At 51.9% G+C, this 20,820-nt stretch overlaps 6 protein-coding genes across 6 annotated transcripts; 2 read left to right on the forward strand and 4 right to left on the reverse strand.

The window, feature by feature from the left end:
- Window positions 1-210: 210 nt before the first annotated feature.
- Window positions 211-1,179, reverse strand: STEHIDRAFT_112972 (uncharacterized protein; the record flags this gene model as incomplete). The annotated part of the gene is made up of 1 exon (XM_007306793.1): window positions 211-1,179. The coding sequence occupies one exon, from the start codon at window positions 1,177-1,179 to the stop codon at window positions 211-213; it is 969 nt and encodes a 322-aa protein (XP_007306855.1).
- Window positions 1,180-3,500: 2,321 nt separating this feature from the next.
- STEHIDRAFT_170217 (uncharacterized protein) lies at window positions 3,501-6,300 on the reverse strand. The gene is made up of 5 exons (XM_007306794.1): window positions 6,101-6,300; window positions 5,795-6,035; window positions 5,389-5,565; window positions 4,913-5,248; window positions 3,501-4,848 (listed from the first exon to the last, which is right to left on the reverse strand). Exons 1-5 carry the CDS (start codon window positions 6,217-6,219, stop codon window positions 3,625-3,627), a joined length of 2,097 nt encoding a protein of 698 aa, XP_007306856.1. The 5' UTR covers window positions 6,220-6,300; the 3' UTR covers window positions 3,501-3,624.
- A 538-nt stretch (window positions 6,301-6,838) lies between these two features.
- Window positions 6,839-10,248, reverse strand: STEHIDRAFT_132860 (uncharacterized protein; the record flags this gene model as incomplete). The annotated part of the gene is made up of 3 exons (XM_007306795.1): window positions 6,839-7,013; window positions 7,082-9,354; window positions 9,454-10,248. The coding sequence occupies 3 exons, from the start codon at window positions 10,246-10,248 to the stop codon at window positions 6,839-6,841; spliced, it is 3,243 nt and encodes a 1,080-aa protein (XP_007306857.1).
- A 1,295-nt stretch (window positions 10,249-11,543) lies between these two features.
- On the forward strand, window positions 11,544-13,689 carry STEHIDRAFT_140782 (uncharacterized protein; the record flags this gene model as incomplete). Its single annotated transcript, XM_007306796.1, has 5 exons — window positions 11,544-11,926; window positions 11,982-12,074; window positions 12,127-12,186; window positions 12,255-12,710; window positions 12,822-13,689. 5 exons carry the CDS (start codon window positions 11,544-11,546, stop codon window positions 13,345-13,347), a joined length of 1,518 nt encoding a protein of 505 aa, XP_007306858.1. The 3' UTR covers window positions 13,348-13,689.
- Window positions 13,690-14,211: 522 nt separating this feature from the next.
- On the forward strand, window positions 14,212-15,575 carry STEHIDRAFT_112975 (uncharacterized protein; the record flags this gene model as incomplete). Its single annotated transcript, XM_007306797.1, has 5 exons — window positions 14,212-14,235; window positions 14,257-14,373; window positions 14,424-14,806; window positions 14,897-15,368; window positions 15,432-15,575. The coding sequence occupies 5 exons, from the start codon at window positions 14,212-14,214 to the stop codon at window positions 15,573-15,575; spliced, it is 1,140 nt and encodes a 379-aa protein (XP_007306859.1).
- A 2,914-nt stretch (window positions 15,576-18,489) lies between these two features.
- Window positions 18,490-19,913, reverse strand: STEHIDRAFT_62365 (cytochrome P450; the record flags this gene model as incomplete). The annotated part of the gene is made up of 5 exons (XM_007306736.1): window positions 18,490-18,870; window positions 18,952-19,129; window positions 19,200-19,303; window positions 19,389-19,479; window positions 19,570-19,913. 5 exons carry the CDS (start codon window positions 19,911-19,913, stop codon window positions 18,490-18,492), a joined length of 1,098 nt encoding a protein of 365 aa, XP_007306798.1.
- Between the last annotated feature and the right edge of the window lie 907 nt (window positions 19,914-20,820).

The following is a 20,820-nucleotide window of genomic DNA, read 5'->3' on the forward strand; positions in this document are numbered from 1 at the left end:
GAAAGGAGGTGTGGCGAGAGGTGTGGCGTACGAGGTGACGTGATGTAAGTACGATATGATACCGACCTGGTTCAACACTCCCCCTCATCACAGAGACCGAGAACTACTGTAAGCAGACACTCCTCCTGGATGGGCAATTCAAGAAGAATAAGAAGAAAAGAGGGAAAAAAATAGGGATGGGAAGGCAAAATATTGGGGGAAAATAACATTTTAGAACGGCGTGACAGGGCCAATGGCCAGGGTAGCAGATGGATCAGAAGGGGTAGCAGAGTTACCAGAAATATGAGAAGTAGGAGAATTAGAACCTGGAAGAAGACCACGCTTCCTTGACCACCACTCTGGACGACAGTCCGCAGCCGCTCCCCCATCTTCATAGCAATCTTCTGCAAAATGACCATTATTCTTGCAGTGCGTGCAGCGGGGACGAGAATTGGGAAAGTTACGACCGTTGACGACAAGGGCTGTGGCAGAAGGCATGTTCGGAGTCGAGGAGAGGCTATGAGTGATAATGCCGTCAACGATGAGGTGTTCTTCAGCGGCGATGAGGATAGTTTCAGCAGGGATAGAGGACTGGCAGGACATAAGTGTCCAAAGAACGGGACCAAAGGGACCTTGAAGAGGGAATGATTGAGAGGAAAGGGACCAAAATTCGGCCTCGGACCAACGTGCACCAGCACGATTGGCACGATCACGAAAGGCCCAGAGAGTCTTGAAGTGGGAAGTGATGGAGGTTGAAGAGGGATCAATGCGAGTGGAAGTGATCTGGGAACGCATGTGCTGGACGACAGCAGGGTCTTGAATTTCGAATGCCAGACGAAGGCGGGACCAGACGTCGACGGCGGAACGAACGTCGTGGCCCTCTAGACCAAAACTTGCCAGATCGGCAATATTGAGAAGGATGGTGTTCCGAGCACGCTTGTCACACCGGCGCCACTCTTCGTCGGATGACATGTACAAGCGCTGACCATCATCGACGTCGGGAGGAAGAGAGATGGGGAGAAAAGTAGAAAGGATATTGTCGGAAGTGAAAAGGGATGCTTGTGGAGTACTGGGAGCCTTGGATTCGGTTTCGGATGGTGGAGGAGATGATGCCGCAACAGGAGAGGGTTTTTCGGAGGGACGGAAGATCGTACTGAGCGCATATTCAGCCAAGTCGATGGTGTCAAAGATGTGAAGCATGCGAGGGCCGTTGGGATGACGAGGGAATTCTCGAGGCCGATTGGTTACGGGAGGTTGAGTTGTATGATGGGAAAATTTTACTGATGAGAGCGGGCCGGTTTCCGGGAGGCTCGTGAAAACTGAGGGCCGGTTTATGGTAGGCGCTAATAGATGATAAGATGGCGAAGCTCGAGTCGTGTCCTAAAAGCGAGGTGCAGGGCCCATAACCTGATGAACCGTATGTCGTGGACACGGCACGAGGTTTATCGAAGGGAGAACGGATCCCGTCCATGGATGGACGAGGACCAACTATATAGTATAAACATGTACAAACAAGAAAGGAGGTGTGGCGAGAGGTGTGGCTTACAAGGTGACGTGATGTAAGTACGATATGATACCGACCTGGTTCAACATTTGATATCCTTGTTCCTGTTGCTAACTAGCTGTCCTTCCTCTACTCGGAGGTGGAGGCGACGCGAGTTGAGATGAACGTTTGTTGGACTACTGTACTTTTTCGCGCACAAGTTCACGCCACCGCCCCTCGGCTGTTGCCGAGATGACATAATCCATTCGTGTCCCGGTTCGCAAGCAGACCGGGACAAGGGACAATGTTCGTGAACATCGACGCTTTTGCAGGGAGACGACCTTTCGTAACCGTTCAACAGGCATTTACCCTCTGAATTTGGGTGGAAGAGCTCACGGAGTAGCAAAATCTAGCCCAAAGTGTGTCTCAGAGGCCTTGCTGAGGTCCATTTAGGAGCCTAAAATATATTCACATTTTCGTCAAATTTAAGTCAAATTTTAGTTTGTCCTACTTACAAGTTCCGTGCACGTCAATGGGGTAGGACTGTCCCGCGGCACAAGTTCGTTCGCGGCCCCCATGGGACACGGGACACAAACTTCTGCGCAAAAAACTACAGTAATGCATACGCATTATTTGTGATGTCTTTAGTGTGGCCATCCGTCCAATTCAAAAACTGGCATTTTCGGGCTTGTCAAGGAAATCTGAGTGGCCGGATGGGCAGCAGCGGTAGAGCAGTGGTAACAGCGACGGTAATGTGGTCTTGGTGGCCAGTCCGGTACGCCCCTTTTGCATCATCCTTTATAATCTATGCTGATTCTCAACAACCTCCCCGACCAGCTCATCAACAATCCTTGAACACAACATCCTCTTATCGTGATGCTTACTGAACCCCGTCCGTAAGTTTGTACTTGTATGTTTCTGTTGTCGCGATGTTCGTCGTGGCACTGCCGTCGCTGTATCTAGTATAGTGTACTTATGTACAGCATTCGGAATTATTTGAATATCATACTGTACTTTTTCGACCAAAGGTTCATCAAGAATTTACGTCACCCATCAATTTCGCCCAGGTCATGGTTCAGAAACCGTGCATGAGCGTGACGGGACCCGTAAATGGTTCAGAAAACAATGTAGGCGCTTGCAAAAATGATTATTTTGCGCAAGTGCCTGCCGAGGTCACTGTTCGCTCACCATGTGTTATGCGTGAGGTCCCGCAGGATTTTGTTCGGTTCATCAACGCGGAGAACGTGTGACGAACCTTTGGTCGAAAAAGTACAGTATTTTCATTGTGATTCATGCGCTCGTAAATCCCAGCAAAGGACCTGAGAAAGCCCTATAAAGCCCCCCAAAACCCTGAAAATAATCGTTCACTTTTGTAGTTTGAGCAGTAGTTTGACGGTAGTTTGACAGCAGTTTGACCTGAGTGCGCAAACTACAACGGAGTTTCCAAACTCCGAATTCTCTTTCAGAGTTTCCCAGATCAAGAGTTTCGAGCAGTTTGAGGCCGTCCAAACTCCCCCAAACTGAGCGAAACTAGGCCAAACCAGATTGTCAGGTTTGCTGATGGGTATAGTATATGCAAATTCTGTAATGTACGCTCAGCATAGAGTGTGGTGTATCACCGGTCTACTGTACCTTACTACCTTTTCAACCAATTGTTCATCAAAAATGTACATCACCCATCAGTTTTGCCCGGGTCACGGTTCAGAAACTATGTGTGAGTGTGACAGGACCCGTAAATAGTTCAAAAAACAACGTAGGTGATTGCAAAAATGATCATTTTGCACAAGTGCCTGCTGAGGTCACTGTTCGCTCACCATGCATTATGTGTAAGGTCACACAGGATTTTGTTCGGTTCATCAGCTCAGAGAATGTGTAACAAACATTTGGTTGAAAAAGTACAGTATTGGTCTATTGATGTCTATCGTAGAGCCAGTAGAGTGCAGTGGCTTTACTGATGTGGCCACTTCCAAGACCAGTGGCTACCTTACATACAAAAGTTCCAATTCCATATACCTTTCAAAGGCATTGTCAAAGACCAGAAATCATAAATTGAGTCCAAATAAGGCTTAGGGAACATGCATCGGTTCTTCCACAATAGTCATGAGTATCCATACCTAGAAATAACAACAATATAACTACATAGTCCATTTCGTATATCTAATCTAGGCACTAGCATCAGCACCCATCGGTGACTGTAGACTCTGCATTGACACTTGTGGAGCGGCGACAGCATACATCTGCGGTACAGGGGCATAAGGCCAACCTGCAGGCCTTGCCTGGCTGGCACTCCCGCCCTGCATCCAGGGTAGACCATGGCCCATATCAGAGTACGGCGCAGCAGTAGAAGTCGACAGCGATGCCTGTGATCCTGCCGGTCTGGGTGTATAAGGTTGCGAGTAGCTACGAGAAAGAGAGACACGACGACTAGCTGCAGTGGTCGGCCGGTGCTCGTGGGGGGTCATCGGCCTCTGTGAAACAGTGTCAGTTGTCACAGGCATCGTAAAGTAATGCGAGACTTGAGGACGACTAGTATCAGTACCCGAAGTGGCAAGAGTCGACGGCCCTGGTGCCAGCGTCAGCACCGACGTCATGCTCATTGCTCTTCCGTACGTGGTACGAGTACTATCTCCCTCGCCAGTATGTCCGTTTCCGTTGTTGATCCCTCGTGGATACGGGGGAAAGTTTACTAGATGTGGTATGATAGAACCGACGCCCTGGGAAGAAACCGTCCCCCATGAATCGATGCTATCGTGTGGCGAGCGAATGTGCTGTGGCGCAGAGACGGGCGGATGCTGCGTTGGGGGACGGGAAGGATACGAGCGTGTTGTAGGTGCGGCGGCAGCGTCGTAAGAGGAGAATGGAAGAGGAGAATGTGCTCGACGCGGAGTGGGTGCATCAAGCAGACCCAGGCTATTGTCGTATGACTCGGTATTAGAGGTAGAAGGCCCTGTGCGCGAGGGCCCAGCCTGCGAAGGTCCAGCGATCATGTTGACGCCAGTCGAGGAACTGCCTAGTCCAGAAACTCCCGTCTCCGCCGCTCTGAAGTCCGCCATCGAAGATGAGAACGCGCGTATACCCAAAGCATTGCCCGAGGTCGGCATATGACCCTGTACCACTTCGTCCATGTCCCGTTCCAGGCGCCGCGCTCGAGCCTTCTCCCGATGCTTGCGCTTCCTCTCCTCCCGCTCATGCTCTGTCTCGCCCTCGTGACGATGCCTTCGTCGTTCCCCATTTTCAGCATGTCTACCACGAGATCTTGATCGTGGTCGAGGAGTAGGACTGTCTGGCCGATAGTCAAATTCGTCAACCTCCAACCGAGATGGACGGGATGGGTGGACGCCTTCGGGATTCCGAGCACCGGGCATAAAGGCAGCACCACCTGAAGGCTAAGTGAAAGGAAACCCAGTTAGGAAAAGTTGAGATATCATGTACTGATAACCGAAAATTTACTCTTGGTTGGGGCTGCCCAATGGGCGGGATGTCAGTAAGGGTATACGCTGAACTTGTCCATTGATCGATCAGTTCCTCTCGTGTTGACTCCTCTCCAGGATACGTCGTAGGCTGAGGCGGCCGCGGAAGGGGATTGGTGTTGTGGCCCGTGGTGCTCTGATACTCGTCGGAGGAAGATGCAGTGTAGATGGAATTGACATACGCCTCCGGGGGAGTGGGCGTTTTTGTGGGTTCTGGAGGAGCTCCTGTTTCTCGAATGATGCGGGCGCGGAGTTGTTCAGATTCGTTCGGAAAATTATCGTTCCAATACGCAAGTTGTGCTTGGCATAGACTGAGCTGATACGTAGCACAACGTTAGTCCTGAATAAGCTTGTATCGCACAAGAGAGCGATAGTACCTGTCTGTCGAACAAAGTGAAGCGGTGTTCATCATCCTCGGTTGATAAACAACTGGGAAAGCCGCTGAACAAGAGCTACGTACTTGGACATATTTTCCTCGATGACTTTGGCAAGACGCTTGTACTCGACGTGCTCGGCATAGCGCCGCTCAAGCTTCGCCTGAAGGTCCCGCGATTTCTGTTTTTCCTCCCGACGCTTCGACTGCAGGTCCTTGAACCGTTCGAGGGTTGAAAGTGCTGCTTGCAGTGCGGGATACTGGCAGTATTGAATGCGAGTCAGTTATTCTCACTTGACGTTCAGATGAAAAGAGTTATGTGGCGGACGACGCCACCCGTCGAGGAAGACAATACGGTGCGCGATACAGCACTCCTGAAAGTTCGCAGTTTCCCCGTAATGGAAGGAAACAACAGGAGTCTCGGGAGCGTTGTACACGCACACGACCGATTGCTGCATCGCGCACAGAAAGACTGGAAGATAAACACACCGTGTCCGGAGATCTACCCTCGAGCCATATCTGAGCATCTCTCGCCACATCCATCCAATCGTCGTTATTGGACTGCCCAGCCGATACAAGGGCGATCTGTTCCAACCATTTCGTTACGTCCCGGGCGGTTTCGTTCTCCGGCGATTCTGTGGGACGATCGACATGCAGTCGCTTGATACGATCTGGGTTATATCCCCGGCGGCAGAGCGGGCAGTTGCTGGGGGTGGTCTTCTGTAGACAGCTGAAAGTAACACGCTGTGCGTGAGCCATGTCGAAATTCGAGGTCCAAATGATAACTCGACGTACTCCTGGCAGAAGGTATGGCCACAGGGTATAGCCCAAGGTGTCTTCCCGTCAGGAGGCGGCAAGAGATTGTACGTCTCAAGACACACGTCGCAGGTCGATTGACTATGTACAAGAAGCATGACAGCGGTTCGCTAGGTCGCGTCGAGCTCGATGCCCGTCAGCAAGACATATAACGGGGAGAAGATGGGAAGAGAAAGCACAGCAGGAGAGAGCGAGGCGAGACAGATCATGGACGCTTGCCGCATGTCCTGTCCTTTTACGTACGCTCGCACGGATTTGGCACTTCGGAGACAAGAACAAACACGGAACGGGCCAAGCGTCCGGTCTTGGTAAAAGCAACCAAGAACGGCCAAAACAATAGTGGCGGAATCCACCTCTGATTGTACCAACAATTTTATGGAGGGCTTCCGTAAGTCCTAACGATACGGCACGCCCAAAGGGGGACAGATACTCAGTGGTTTGAGATGATCATGCAATAAAATGGTGTCCACTGGATGAATACAATTATACTTACAATGAATGCGATCGTGACATGGAGAACGGTCCTAGCTAGTACATACACACCGGAAGCAAAATAGAAAATCACAGTACGGAATTTTTGGATCCCAGGCAAAACAATAGCACAGAAAGCATAGGAGGACAAAAGAAAAACAGCTGGTATCCCCAACAACGATCCTCAGAGTAAAATACAAGACAGACCACATGCTACTGCGGCAAAAGACATTCACAGTCACGTCTTCACCATCTCTGAACGGCAGGGCTGTTCGGCGGTGTGAACACAGGCACGTCGGTTGTCAACTTTGAGAGCGCGCTCTTTCCACCCATGGCATGAGCAACCCTTGGTCTCGGTGACGAGATCCTGGCCGGCACTGTATGAGTAAGCTCAGAGCGAGCTCGTATGTTCTTCATGAGACTATTGCAGAGAACGTCAGCATATTGAACAGAGATTATGATTGGGGACAGTGAAAGATGACCACTTACCCGTCTCCCGGGTCTGCCCTCCTCTCTACCTTCACCTCTTCTTTCTTCTGTCCACGATCACCGCGGCTTACGTCCTCCACCTCCGCCACTGAATCAAAACTCTTCGGGAACAACGGACCCCCAAGCCTCCACGAATATCCTTCATAGCCCGGCGCGCCCGTCAACATGTGCGCCACATTCACTGTATTCCTCCTCATCGCACGAGGTCTCGCAACAGTCCCATCGGCTCGCATACCTCCGCCTTCCTTTGCGTCGATAGAATGAACAGAAGTTCCGGCATGCCTGCCGATCAAAGCAGATGGACTGAGCAAGCTAACGGGTGGCGGCGTCTTGGACGCGACGGCGCCTGGCATAGGCGAGTCTGCGGGTTGCACGGACACGAGGGCGGAAGGTACGAGATGGGATGGAAGCTTGTTTGTGGCGAAGGTGAGGCCGAAGTATGGTCCGTGTCCACGGTCGTGATGAGACTGATACGGCATAGAGTCCGTTCCACGAGTGGCGGTAGCAGCAGGGAGGTTCGTATCCGAGAGCGATTGTTGTATATTGTGTGTCGGAGGGGAAAGTAAGGCCGTCGACGGCGAAGATCTCGCAGCCCAACTCTCCTTTAACTTCTCCAAGTCCTGTTTATTTGGCCTCGCGCCCATCGTGGTTTCCGTCTGCTCACGATGTTCTTGTCCATGGGCCGATCCAACCTCCGTACCGCGGGAAGGAGGGTCCGCTGAACCCCGCACTGAATGCTCAAGATCCTCCGAATCCTCACTCTCGTCCTCGCTTTCCCCAATCGCCTCCATATGACTCGTACTCCCCGTCGTACTCCCACTCCAACTCAACCCCGAGTCGACGCCCACGCCTGAACCGGATCCAGAAACCGATCCCGACCCAGATTCCGAACTCGTAAAACTCGACCCACTATCCGACCTCGGCCTGAATGCTCCAATCCCACCAGGACCAACGCTCAAGTAATCGCTAGGCATGCTCGCCTCATGGTGATGAGTAGGCTGTATGAACACGCCCTGCTCGTTCCGCTCCAAAGTCGTCGACATCTCGTGGGGATGAGGAAACGGCGTATGCACCTCTGGCTTGGGATTCAATCCTTCTGGATCATGGTGGCCATGCGCGTACGGGTGTACGAACGGCTCGTACCCGATCGGCTCGATATCAAGTTGGAAGTAATTCGTGAGCGTGTCCAAGTCGTCTTCAAGACCCGCCAGATGACGCGGAGACCTGTGGAGGCCTGTGGCTGATTCCTCCTTCGTCTTCTTCATCTTCTTTTCCTCGCGATTGTGGTAATGATGATGATGCGGGCGTGGGTGCTCGTTTACATTCTCGTCATGCTCGACGGCCGTGGTCGTAGGCAGATCTCCAAAATGAGCCTTGGGACCTGCCCTGCGCGCCCTCGGCTCCACATAAGCCGAAGAATGCAGAACCGACGAGATCGTCCTCGTCTCATCGGTACCAGGTATCGTCGTCCTCGGTGTCGCGGCCCCGGAGCGTATCTTTGGCGTCGCAGCCCCGGAGGAGGAAATCTTGGGTGTGGCCCCTCCAGAGCGTAAAGCCGACTTTGGCGTCGCACCTCCAGACGAAGATCGCAACGCGGAGGCTCTCCCACCTTTCAAAGGCCTAACTTCCGTCTCATCCGACTTACTCCTCTTCACCTCCGGCGGATTTCCCACTTCGACTTCTTCCTCCATCTCGTCATCTGCCAACGCCTCTTCCTCCCCGACCGTGACGTCCCTCTTCAAAACGACATCCTCCCCTTCCTCTAACGGCACGCCCAAGGCCCCCATCAGAACCACACAAATCTTCTCCGTCCTCTCCATCACGCATCTTCGGATCCTCCTCACCCACTCCCGATCGTCAGCCTGCGAGCGCGGGACCGTACACATCCACTCCAGCAAAGTCGGGAATGACCACGTCTGTGGGTGATCGAACCGTCTCCACGCTCTCAGTCTCTCCTCTTCCTCCTGCGCCTCCTTATCACCCGCTTGCTCCTCCTCTCCCAATCCTCCACCGAAAGTCGATCCACGATCCGACGCCCTCAATGGAGTGGGCGCCACGATCTCCTTCAATGGGGGATCACTCGTCAAAGCCTTCACCAATGTCGGGCTCGGCCTCGGCAAGGTCTCTCTCATTTCGCTCGCCGCGAACGCAGCGGACGTCGGCGAGAACTCTCTTTCGGGGTGATCGCGCGGTAGGCGGAGATGGTTCGGGAAGGCTTGTTCGAGGAGGGCGATTAGGCGGTCGGTCGGTTGGGAGGCGAGGAATTGGGTTACCTAGATAGAGTGGTGTCAGTATTCGATTATTCATGGCAGGAAGAGGATATCAATAAAGAGAAAAAGCTGAAAGTATTCAGGAAAGAAAAGAAAACGCACCTCCTTCGGACGATCAACAAACGGTAAAAACTCCCCCTCCCCCATCGGCAAGAAATTCGCCGGCTGAACCTCTAATTCCTCAACCTCCTCCTCTCCACTCTCACTCAAACTCGTCGTACTTCCCGACCTTCCTCCCCCATGTACGCCCAAAGTCTTCGGATCAGGCTTCAACGACGCCTTCGCAAGCTCAAGAACTTGCTGCGGCGTCAACGGCGCCTCCCTCCCATACCCAATCATCCCACCATACCCGATGCCATAGCCACCGCCATAAACGAACCCAGAGCCATACTTCTGCGCGATCCTGTACGGGTTCTGTGTGCTGATCGACGCCGAACGACGACGTGCACCATCTGTCGGGGATGGTGACGAATAAGCCTGCAATGAATTCTCAGACGCCACATCGTCGGAATAAGAGCGCGCCGAAGACGAAGATCTCGAGCGCGATAGTCCCTGCGGAAGGGGAACAGGGGCCTCTCCTGGATGTGACGCGAACGACGCACTCGCGAACGAAACCCTCCTCGATCGGTTCTGGGTCAACGACCGACTGTGTACGAGTCCTGGATCCGGTGGGCGATTAGAAAGAGGGATTGACGCTGCGGGATCGGGGTTGTGAGTGCCGTTGTGTGGAGGGATGACGCGGACGATGGAGAGACGGCTTGTCATTTCTCTCTCGCTATCGGGGGTGGAGGAGATATGAGTAGGATCGCGGTCTGTCAGGATGTTGAAGGGATCTCGAGCTGCGGCAGAGCCGCGACGATGAGTGAGTGTACGGCCTCGGGGAGGGGGGAGAGCCATGTTGGAAGGTAGCAGGTGATGAGGAGTCGTATCCGGGTGTTGAGCTCGAAGCGGAGAATGTAGCACTATTTACTGTCGACGGTTGGTGGTGGTGGTGAGGTAAACAATGAGCAATGGGCAAGCAGAGAAGGAGGATGTTAATGCTTCGAAACCGTGGACCTGCACGAAAGGGTTTATAGTGGTTCGCAGGTCGTCCGCCTGACTGCTCTACGTCAGCTATGACTACAGTGCTTGGACGTGGACTCGACCGGGCCTACAGTACCACCTTGGGCAGATCGAAAGAGAATGCTTGGTGTGACGTGGGGCCTGTGAAAGGGTTGATGGAGATGGTATGGAGAGCGTGAGCACGAGTTGAGACGGCCGGGAAAGGACGGGTATGCAAGTTCGAGAATAGGGGCAACGAGTGGACAGTCACGAGGTATGGGCAGTAGGCTGGTCTAGATTCGCCGTCGAGAAAACGAGTGCGGTATGTTCCTCTTCGAGCTCTTGATAAGGTAAGGTAGAAAGGATTGCGTTGTTACATAGACCACCACAGACAGAGACGGCCAAGTATAGGAAGCTGGCCTGAGACTCCATTGAGTCCAAATTCAGCTTGTGTTTCAGTGTTTTACATTCACACAGAAACTGTGTGGCACTGATTATTCCAAGGTTGTTCAACCCGGGGACCAATTCCCGAGAAAATAGAGGGCCAGAGCCATGCTGTCTTGATGCTGCCCATGCATGTGAGTATAAAATGGATGCGGGCTGACAGGCTGAGTGGTGCTGAGAGTGGACGTCGCTATGTTTCATGAGCCGCTGGGTCTTCTGTTCAGTTTCCTTCAATTGAAGTGCTGGAGTGGATAGAAAGTACGTCGTTTGAGACGAGGATGATCGGGAATACGAAGGAACACGCCGCTGCTTGTCGACGTTCGCGAAATACTTTATGTATTGTTTTTTTTGTCAGATTTGGTGGAAAAGCAGGTGAAATGACGCCACGTGCCGCTGTCAATGTGGCACTTTTAGGAGGTTCGAATCATGACAAAGCCGCTTCAACCACCTCGACGTTCTTCTCTACTTATCGATATCTCTCGCCAGGTAAGTATTCTCGTTCTCATCCTTCTCCTCATCTCTATACTCGTCTGTGTCCATTGCGCACCGTTGGAGAGAGGAAGCGCCTGCGGGCGGTGTGCAGCTCTCTTGTTGTGGAGTCGAGGGTGTGTGATGACGATGACGTCGATCGCAGGAGCAGTAATTAAAGAGCCTGCTTGCTTCCTCCTCCCAAAAATTCAACACTCGCTCCTCATCCGCTTACCGCCATGAATCCCTTCCGTTCGCATAGACAGCCTCCATCGACAGGCGAGAAACCGTCGATCCAAGTCTCACCGTCGCAAGCTTCTTCGAACCGCACCTCGGCGGTCCCTACAACCTCACCTCAGCCTCCACCATACACAGAGGAGGTCAAGTCCACCGCACAGCAGTATGATACTCACGACGCACACCCTTTCGTACCCCCGCTCCCGTACAGCCTCCATACCAACAACCGCATTCGGACAATATGCTTCACCTTTGCCCTCTGCTTCCTCGAAGCGGGCTTACTCCCCCTCATCCTTTTCTACGCACTCAAGTGGGGTGCTCATCTGAGCATTACCATAAATCTTGCCATCATCACTAGTGTCATTGGGACGTTCAGTGGCTACCGGTACGTTCTTCACTCTTTCCGACTGTCAATCATAGCTGACGCCACTACTACACAGGTTTTCCATACGGCTATGGTGGCTTTGGTTCAGCAAAGAAGGCCATGAAAGACGGGTGATTGGAAGTGGCCGATGGGGCGTGGACACGTTTCAGTACATATCTCACAATTTACAACTTTGGAAATCCATTGACCACCCCCAACAGAATCGCCGCCAGCATAGGCATGGCCGCCTTCTTCATTCCTCTCATCATCGGTTCATCCGTGTATGTCTCTATTCCTTCCTCCTTCCTCCTAACTTCTAAACCTACTCAACCTACTCCTCGCCACACAGCTCTCCCGCCTCCCCACACATCACCTCCCTAGCCCTGCCCCTCCTCGCCCTAGTATTCTGCATCCCCCTCCTCCTAACCTCCCTCCTCCCCCACAAAATCCGCGTTCCCTTCCGCATGTCCTCCCTTCCCCCAATGGCTCCCCTCCCTCCCTTCGCCTTCACCCTCATCGAAGACGTCGTCGCCGTCGACGGTGGCGGCGGCACCTCTTTCCGCCGCGCCTGGGCCGAACGCTACCAAGCCTCCTACCTTATGCGCAAACTCATCCGCGACGTCTCTTTCGGCTGGGGAATCACCGGAACCGTCTTTGGCGGTGTCTGGACAGGAATCGTTATCCCTGATTTCGTGGCGGATGATGTGGCGGTGGGGATCGGGTATGGGTTGCCTTGGGGGTGGGCTTTGGTCATGACGGCGTGGACTGTATGGTACTCGAAACGTATGATCGCTAGGGAATATCGGTGCGTTTCTCTTTTCCCTTACGGTTCTATCACCGCAATTCCCACCTGCACTCCACCTATCAACTCCATGTACTCCAAAACTCACATACTCATCATCCCATACGCAAATAGTGAATGGACTCCCGCCCCCTTCACCTCCCCCGACCCGACCCACAAACGCCCCACAGCCCACCGCGACATGTCCCTCCACGTCGTCGAACGCGTCATCGGTTCCGGACCTTCCGCCCGTCCCCCAATGGGTCTCCCTATGCACTCACACGACGAAGAACGGACCACATTACCCATGACGGGCGCGCATGCTCAGAACGTCATCGGCGCTGAGAAGGGAGTTCCGTTCAGTTCGCGTCAAGGTCAAGGCGGACCGATCAATTCGTCGAAATCGGTCCCTACGACGCATTCGCCGTCCTCTAACACAGGCAGCTCGGGGTCGGGATCGGGTGTGGGGATGGGGAGGATGAAGAGCGCGCCTGTGCAGGCTGAGTCGCCGGTACAGGGAGTGCCGATGCCGCCTGCTTCGCCTACTGGTCTTACGAGACCGACGGCCGCAATGCGCAAGACGAGTTCGCATAAGCGGATGGCGATCGGGAAGAACAAGAGTGATGGGCATGAGAGGCTCGACTCTGAGGATGAGGCTTGAGCGTACTGTTAATTATCTCGTCTCGTCTTGTCTTGGTCCCTGCTTTACTTCTTGTCGCTAGCTGCGTTGATCGGATTTTTCTTGTCTCTTTGTTTCGTGGATCTCATATACGCACATGCATACAATTCTCGCTGGCTCCATCGCATATACACGAAGTACTGTATCCCTTCCCTGTAAACCTCCTGCTGCTTGTTGCACTTTTCTGACGAGTAGCCCCCGGCTCGCTGTATTCCTTATGATATCCTACGACCCTGACCACGAATCTCGCTGTAGAAGTACCCTATTACCTATGTTTTTCTTTATCGCTCGAATGGATGTGGTGTGGTATGTATGTGATTATTTTATCGTGCAATGATTGCTGCGAGCCTGAGTAGGCCTGAGTGGCACAAGAACGAAGCACCGTGGGAATTGTGCACAATTCCAGAATGTGGCGCTCGTGACACAGACACCTGCGATAAGATAAGATAAGATGATCGTTCCAACGTTCCAAAACGTTCAACCATGATGTCTTTGTTCGTTCATCTTACCTCACTCCCTCTATGTATACCGTATTCACTCGCTCTCGCTCTCCTTCTGAAGAACTCACCCAGTTCGACTCTGATTTAGATCACTCGTGGTGCTTGCTGACTTGGGACAACAGCCCATCTTGCGTTATCCAGCAAACCGCGTTGATTGATCACACCGTCACGGAAGACCTCATCAGTTCTTACCTGCCCGTTCTCTCACATATCGCATATAAAAGGCTTACCTGATCGCCTAGCATCTCCGCCTCGCTCATGTCTGGGGTCAGCGGGGGCTCCCGTTAAACCTTAACACCCCTGACAACATATTTTACTGTAAGAGCATCCCTTGGAGTCTGCCACAATGCATGGTGTTGATCGCATTTCAGTACGTACAGACATTATTCAGACCTTCAATGATGGCTACTGGGCTTTTCTGCCCAATCTAGATTTACTTAAACATATTCACGAAACTGTGATGCTTGAGCATCGACGCCGGAGTCCGCGCTGGACGAACTGGACCGAGGTATGTCTTTTCTGCTCTCTAGAACAATAATTCCTGATGTCCATATACAGGACTTTGTCAAAGTAACACGAGAGTTCCAATTTATTTCGATACGTTACTTTGAGGAACCAGTCTCCATCTTACACCGTCAGCACCCCGTCTATTACGACTATGCTGAGTATCGCGCGCCGTATGACACTATGCCACCACTCCGCTGCCACGTACACCCTTATCTAGCGATATTTAATACAGTCACTAAGCTGAACAGCAACCCCCTCCTGGCCATTCCCGAACCCCTTCACGAACCCATCAGGCTCGCTCGCCAGATCTACGATTCTTGGATGACCGCTCGGGTCCCATCTCTTGCAGGTCTTGTCCGAACTGCCGAACTGACAAATTGCACACGAGCTGACGTTGATTCTTCCTCTCCCACCTCCTCCAACTCTTCAGCGCGGTATGTGCTACTCAGACCGCCACACCTTCAATCTCGCCCGCCTCCGACGTCCCATTCAGCACCGAACCGTCATAAATACTGCGATCCCAGGTTTTTCAGAGGGTTTTATCGCCGGCCCAAACGCGATCCCGGAGTCCCAGAAGAGTGCCTTGTTGGCGGATATGAAGGCAAAGAACAATATTTTGACGACCTCAGCCACGCGTCATCGTCCAATGAACCACTCGGACCTCCTGCGACTGGAATTCAACACTGGTGGCCCGATGCTAGTGTCACCTCTTCCGATATCGAACGCCACCCGGCCGGGATTTTTTTCACGCGCAATAACTACAAAGAAGAATTCATACGCAGGAAAGACATCGACATCAGCGAAGATTGCTCTTACTCTTATGAGTGTGAAGAAGACCAAATCTGCAGACACGATCCCGATGATACCACAGGTACAAATGACGTGCAGGGAAGAGGAGAAGTTCATGGAGGATATCGCGGCCGTCGATATCGAGCATCGGAGACAGCATATAAAGCCAATGCCTCGAATCGTGAAGAATGCCCTTGTTCTCAACAAGTACGCCGCGGAACCTTCCAAACAAATACCCCTCTCGTCGCATCAACTGTGGCGGCCGAATAGCCTGCATTTGTGGCCTACCCGAACCTTGAAGCAACGAGCATTCGCCGTCGCAAAGGTGAGAAGTGGACGGGAAAGAAGCACTTCTCCGAATTCCCGGCTCTCATCCACAAGTCGCCATTGAGCTACCGGACCCTCAGTCATTGAGGCCAGCATATCCTGCGGGAACTTTGAAGATACTGACATTCCACTCTCGCCCTGTGTCCATCCAACCCAACAGAATGCCCCTCAACGCATGCTCCTCTCTATTACTGTAGGTAATAAAGGTTATATCGAACTCGTCTGTGCGAGTGTACACAGACTACCAAGTATCCCACGGAGATAAACAGCATTTTTTTCTGACTCGTCCATATCACCATTCGCTGACTCACTCCATCCCATATACACGAAGTACTGTGGCCCTATCGCTCTACCGTAACCCTCGTGCTTGTTATACCTTCCTAACGAGTACTTTGTCTCTGATTCACTGTATTCGTTTTGATATAGTACTTATAACGACTGAGTACACTCCTGGCTGTCCTGTCGCTGTACGACTACCCTACCTATGCTTTTCTTTGTCATTTGAACGGATCTGGTAGATGTGGTATGGAATGACGTTTATCATTCTATGCTGTCGCAAATGGCTGTTGCGTGTGAAGTTGATCCAGTCCGATGGTTCAAACTGGGGGAGCGCTACCTTCGGCAGTATCCACCTTGCTTGGTAAATAACTTGCACAAGCACTTCTGGTCTGCTCTATACCACATGTTCTTGAACGGGATTGGAAGTGCTTACCAATCATTGTCAACATTCTGCGAACCAGTCAAGTTGACTGAAGATTCCTCCAAGGCAAAGCACAGGCCGATGAACCCAAATGTCAAGGCAGCGAACGGTATGGGCCCTCATTGCGTCCGACGGCAAGTTATCCGTCTAGCGCGATACTGATTCATGGTTATGGTCAATGTTATTTGAACACAACGCTCACAGCACATAGAAAGGTTACTGTACTTTTACGACCAACTGTTCGTCACGCGTCACGGCCAGGAAATTCTGAGGGTGCCGATGAGCTCCGATTAGAAATCGAGGTTCATCGGCCAACCCCAACCCTAGGAATTTTCTAATCGGGCGAACAGTTGGTCGAAAAACTACAGTAAGACAGATGTCGTCAGGAACCAGCAAGGCTTACATAAAATTATCCTGGCTCGCGATTGGCTGCAGAGGCTTCGAGAGGTTTCTGAGCCAATCACAAGCCAGAAACATTTTATGTAAGCCTTGCTGGTTCCTAACGACATCTGTCTTACCTGCTATATAGAGCATAGAACTTTCATTTGGAGGCCCCGTCATTTTGTGCTGGTACAACGAGTCGCAAAGCCATATATTTAAACTGCCGCCGTTAATTATCAACAACCCAGTTCAGAGCATCAACGCCTGCTAGTGTTTTGCACGGGTCTGGGTACACCCGCGGTTTTCAAGCACGGTGTGTGACGGGTGCGGGTACGGGTTTGAGGTTTTTCAACCCGTGAATTACCGTGAGACCCGCGGTACTTGCGACGGGTTTGAGTCTTGAAAATCAGAGGTGCTCGAAGGAGCACTTTGACGGCTTGCTGAGCCAAGGATGTATTTCAATCATCACCTCTCACATGTTTTTGCACTAACATGGTCCAGTTTAATCTTGGACTCTAATTCCAGGCTGTCAATGACTCGTTTGTGGAGATGTGCCATACCACGCCCTTTTGGTCCGAAAAAGAATGTACTCAACGCCACCGAGAACAACGGCTGTGTTTGTTAGGAATCGTCCCATTGAGTGACAGTTATCACTTTTTCGGGGTTTAACACCACCGTTCGGTGCTTAGAATGCCTTCGTGGCAGTCAACACGCTTCAACACCGTACGAAATAACCGCGGTTGAGCAACCGCGGTGGCAGGAGACAAACCCGTGCCACACCGCGGGTTACCCGTACCCGTACCCGTGCGGGTGCGGTGTTTGGCGGGTACGGGTACGGGTTCGTCTCTGGCACCCGCGGTTGGACCCGTGCAAAACCCTAACGCCTGCATTTGAATCGCTGCAGTCACATCCGAGGGTAGCGGTCAGACCCTCTGCGACGCCACACACAGGTGCCACATAACAAGTCCGCTGTTTGTCCATGTTTATTTCCGGGTCGATTCTGAGGAATTACGGGGGTAGGATGGACCTTCAAGCAAGGTAATTCACCAGGAGCTTCAAGTTGGGTGGCCCAAGAACGCAGCACTGTGGGAATTTTGCACAACTCGAGAATGTGGCGCTCGTGACGCAAGTTGATGAGCTTGCTTTCTCTCGCTACAACTCCCAAAACTAGGCCGTGGCGACTACACCCTCTTATGCGGACCGCCGCCATCACCACATTCGCTGTAAACTGCGTAAAAACAAAAACAAAATCGAACAAAAATATCGAAGAATAGCAAGTAGTAGGCAAACATGCCCCGTCTCCGAGTCCCTCCGTTGATGCACAGAAGCCATCAAATCCTGAGTCTGACTGACTCACGGTACCATGAATCAGTACGAGTCATGCTATAGCCACTCAGCGATTTCCGCTCAGCCAGTTCCAGTTCCTCTCAAAATGACCGGCGAAGTATATTTCCTCCTCCTGATGAAGTACATCTCATTCGCACGTCTGATACTACAGTAGTTGTCCTGTCACTCTGCAAATATGCTAATCCGAAACCCTCCTGCCATAAGAAACTGAAAGACAAGTAGTCCAGCTCAAACCACAGGTCCTTTAATACACATTACTATATAATATAACACGGGTATATACGAAACCGTAAATGTCCATGGAGAATAGAATCCCTGTCACTTTCCTCATACATTCTTCTCTTGTTCCAATATTGTCACGGCCTCAGGAAACCGCGGCGTCACCTTGATATCAAACGGCGTCGGAATTCTATAATCGGGACGAAAAAAAGGTTAGCGGAGTGAAAGATAAGAATGGAATGATGTATACGCACACGACGAGTCCCGACCTGATGCTACTGTCTGGATCCATTGGTACAGGCACGTTATCTGAGTCCCTCGGCCTCTCGATCTTCATCGCCCAAAGCATCGTTGCTACCTGGGTAAATAACAAATTCTGAACCGACAAGTAACACAGGAAGGAACATTCAGTATCAATCTCATCATCGGAAAAGGGTTTCGACTCACATTTGCGACATGCTTCCCCACACAAACTCTCCTTCCAAACCCATATGTGAAATGACTCTCCTGCCCCATGTCCAGTGGGCCACTTTCCTTCAACTCTCCCCTATCGTCCAGGTGCCTCTCCGGCTTGAAGTCCATCGCATCAGGCCCCCAAACGAGTGGGTCTTGATTAAGAAGCCAAAGATTAGGTATCATGAGCGAGTTGGCGGGGATGAAGTGGCCTTCGTAGAATTCGTCATGAGTAGATACGTGTGGAAAGCCCAGCGGGTTGACTGGTCGCCATCGAAGTGCCTAAAGTGATTCAGATCTGCATTAGAGGACGGCGGCAGAGCAAGACGGATAGATAATGCAGGAAGAGGAAAGGCTACGCACCTCCTTGACCATGGCCCTTATATACGGCAAACGCTCATAGTCGTCGAACGAGGGAACACGATCCCTTCCTACAACAGCGTCCAGCTCCTGCTGTGCGCTTGCTTGGGCCTCGGGATAAAGAAGCATGGCCTGCGTCCACCATGTGAGAACTCCCGCACTCGTTTCTGAGCCCGCAGCACTGTCCAGAAAAAAAGCACGCATGACCGATTACTAACTTGAATATCACAACAGAAGTGGGTAGCACGTACAACATCGTTGCAGACAACCATGCACTCTCGCGCGGAGAGAGATTGAATTTATCGTGATTGTCGCATATACGGCCCATTAAGCTTGCAGGCTCGTCACCCCTGGCCTTCGAAAGGGTCAATACAATGATAGAAGAGATCATGAAGACGGGAGTAAAAGATAGGGTATGAGTGCGAGATAGAGAGACTTACTACGCCAGCGTGTACAGGCTCCATCAGCCTTTCGAACATGGCAGAGTCCCTCTTGAACGACTCTACAGCCACATGTTTCCACTTCGCGAACCTGTGCGAGATTGGCCCCACCGGACATCGTCGAGTCAGCCATCTCACGAGCGCGTCATATTTTAACGAAGGCCACGTCAGAAAGACTCACCTCGCAGGTATACACTTCATCCATGGAAATAATTCTACGAGATGCAACTCGTCCAACAATGCACTCAACCTGGTCACGAAATCATGAATCCCTGCCACCCGGTGATCACCTGTGTCAGCCAACCCCGTATTAGGGACATTGCCCTTCACGTCGGAGTCCGAGTCTGAACCGTAGAGAAGATTCGCGGTAGAAGCACCGCTAGCCTGCCGGATATGTGGGTGCCATTGCGATGGTGAACGGATGATGCGCAGAGCAAGAAGGGTGGATTCCGCTTGCTGGGCGGGTTGATGGACGGAGACGGAGACGGAAGATCTACCGAGGGTTTGCTGTGTCGCACGGCGCATTCGTTTCCAGCTTTAAACAAAGAAAGGCCACAGTATCAGCTAACTATTAAGGTTACTTGAAGACGCGAAGAGGTAAAAGCTTACAGATCGCCGCAGGAGTTGAGCACCATGAACATCCCACCTGTCATGATCTCCGAGCCAACAATGTTGCGGGGTCGACTCGAATAGTTTCCCGCATGCCTGAAGAGGAGGTCTGATGCAGCTTTGGGGGAGTTGAGGACGATGACGGATTGTCCTGCGACATTGAGGTAGATGACATCGCCTGCAAACAGTTCAATACGGGCAGTCAGTGACGATCCCAAGTTATGAACACCTGTCAGTAACAAGAGACATACCATACACCTCACGCCACCTCGTGAACTTCAGCCAAAGCCTTGATTCACCTAGCTCGAGAGCGTTTCCAATGATAGGCCAGCCTTTTGGTCCAGGAGGTACTTTCCGCCACGGGCTACGACGATACCGCACAATGGAGTAGACAGAGGGGCTTATGACAAGTGCGAGAGGGAGAGTCGGGTTATTACGACAGAAATCAACCATAATTGTGAGATAGTTCATGGCGAACTAAGTGGAAGGGGGATAAGTGAGAGGTCTTGGATGTGAGTGGAACTACCGGTTTTTATGTCTGCTCTTGCATCCAATTGCGGCTGCTGTCGGCATTGCTAGGAGAGCGTTTGGTGAAGCTGTCCTTGACAATATGCAGGCCGTAGCTGTAAACATGACTCGTTTGTTTGCAAGGAGCACAGATGTCGGTCAAGACAGCCGTGGCACGGACCATAGCACCAGAGTCATCCTAACAAGGGATGCTCAGACAAGTGCTGCAGGAAGCTGACTCCATCGAATAACCACGGCTGTGTTAAATTTGATAAATATGTGGAGTAAAATTGGGAGGTAATTTCAGTGTGCCCTG

Source organism: Stereum hirsutum (assembly GCF_000264905.1).
Source record: "Stereum hirsutum FP-91666 SS1 unplaced genomic scaffold STEHIscaffold_12, whole genome shotgun sequence".
Taxonomy (NCBI): Eukaryota; Fungi; Basidiomycota; class Agaricomycetes; order Russulales; family Stereaceae; genus Stereum; species Stereum hirsutum.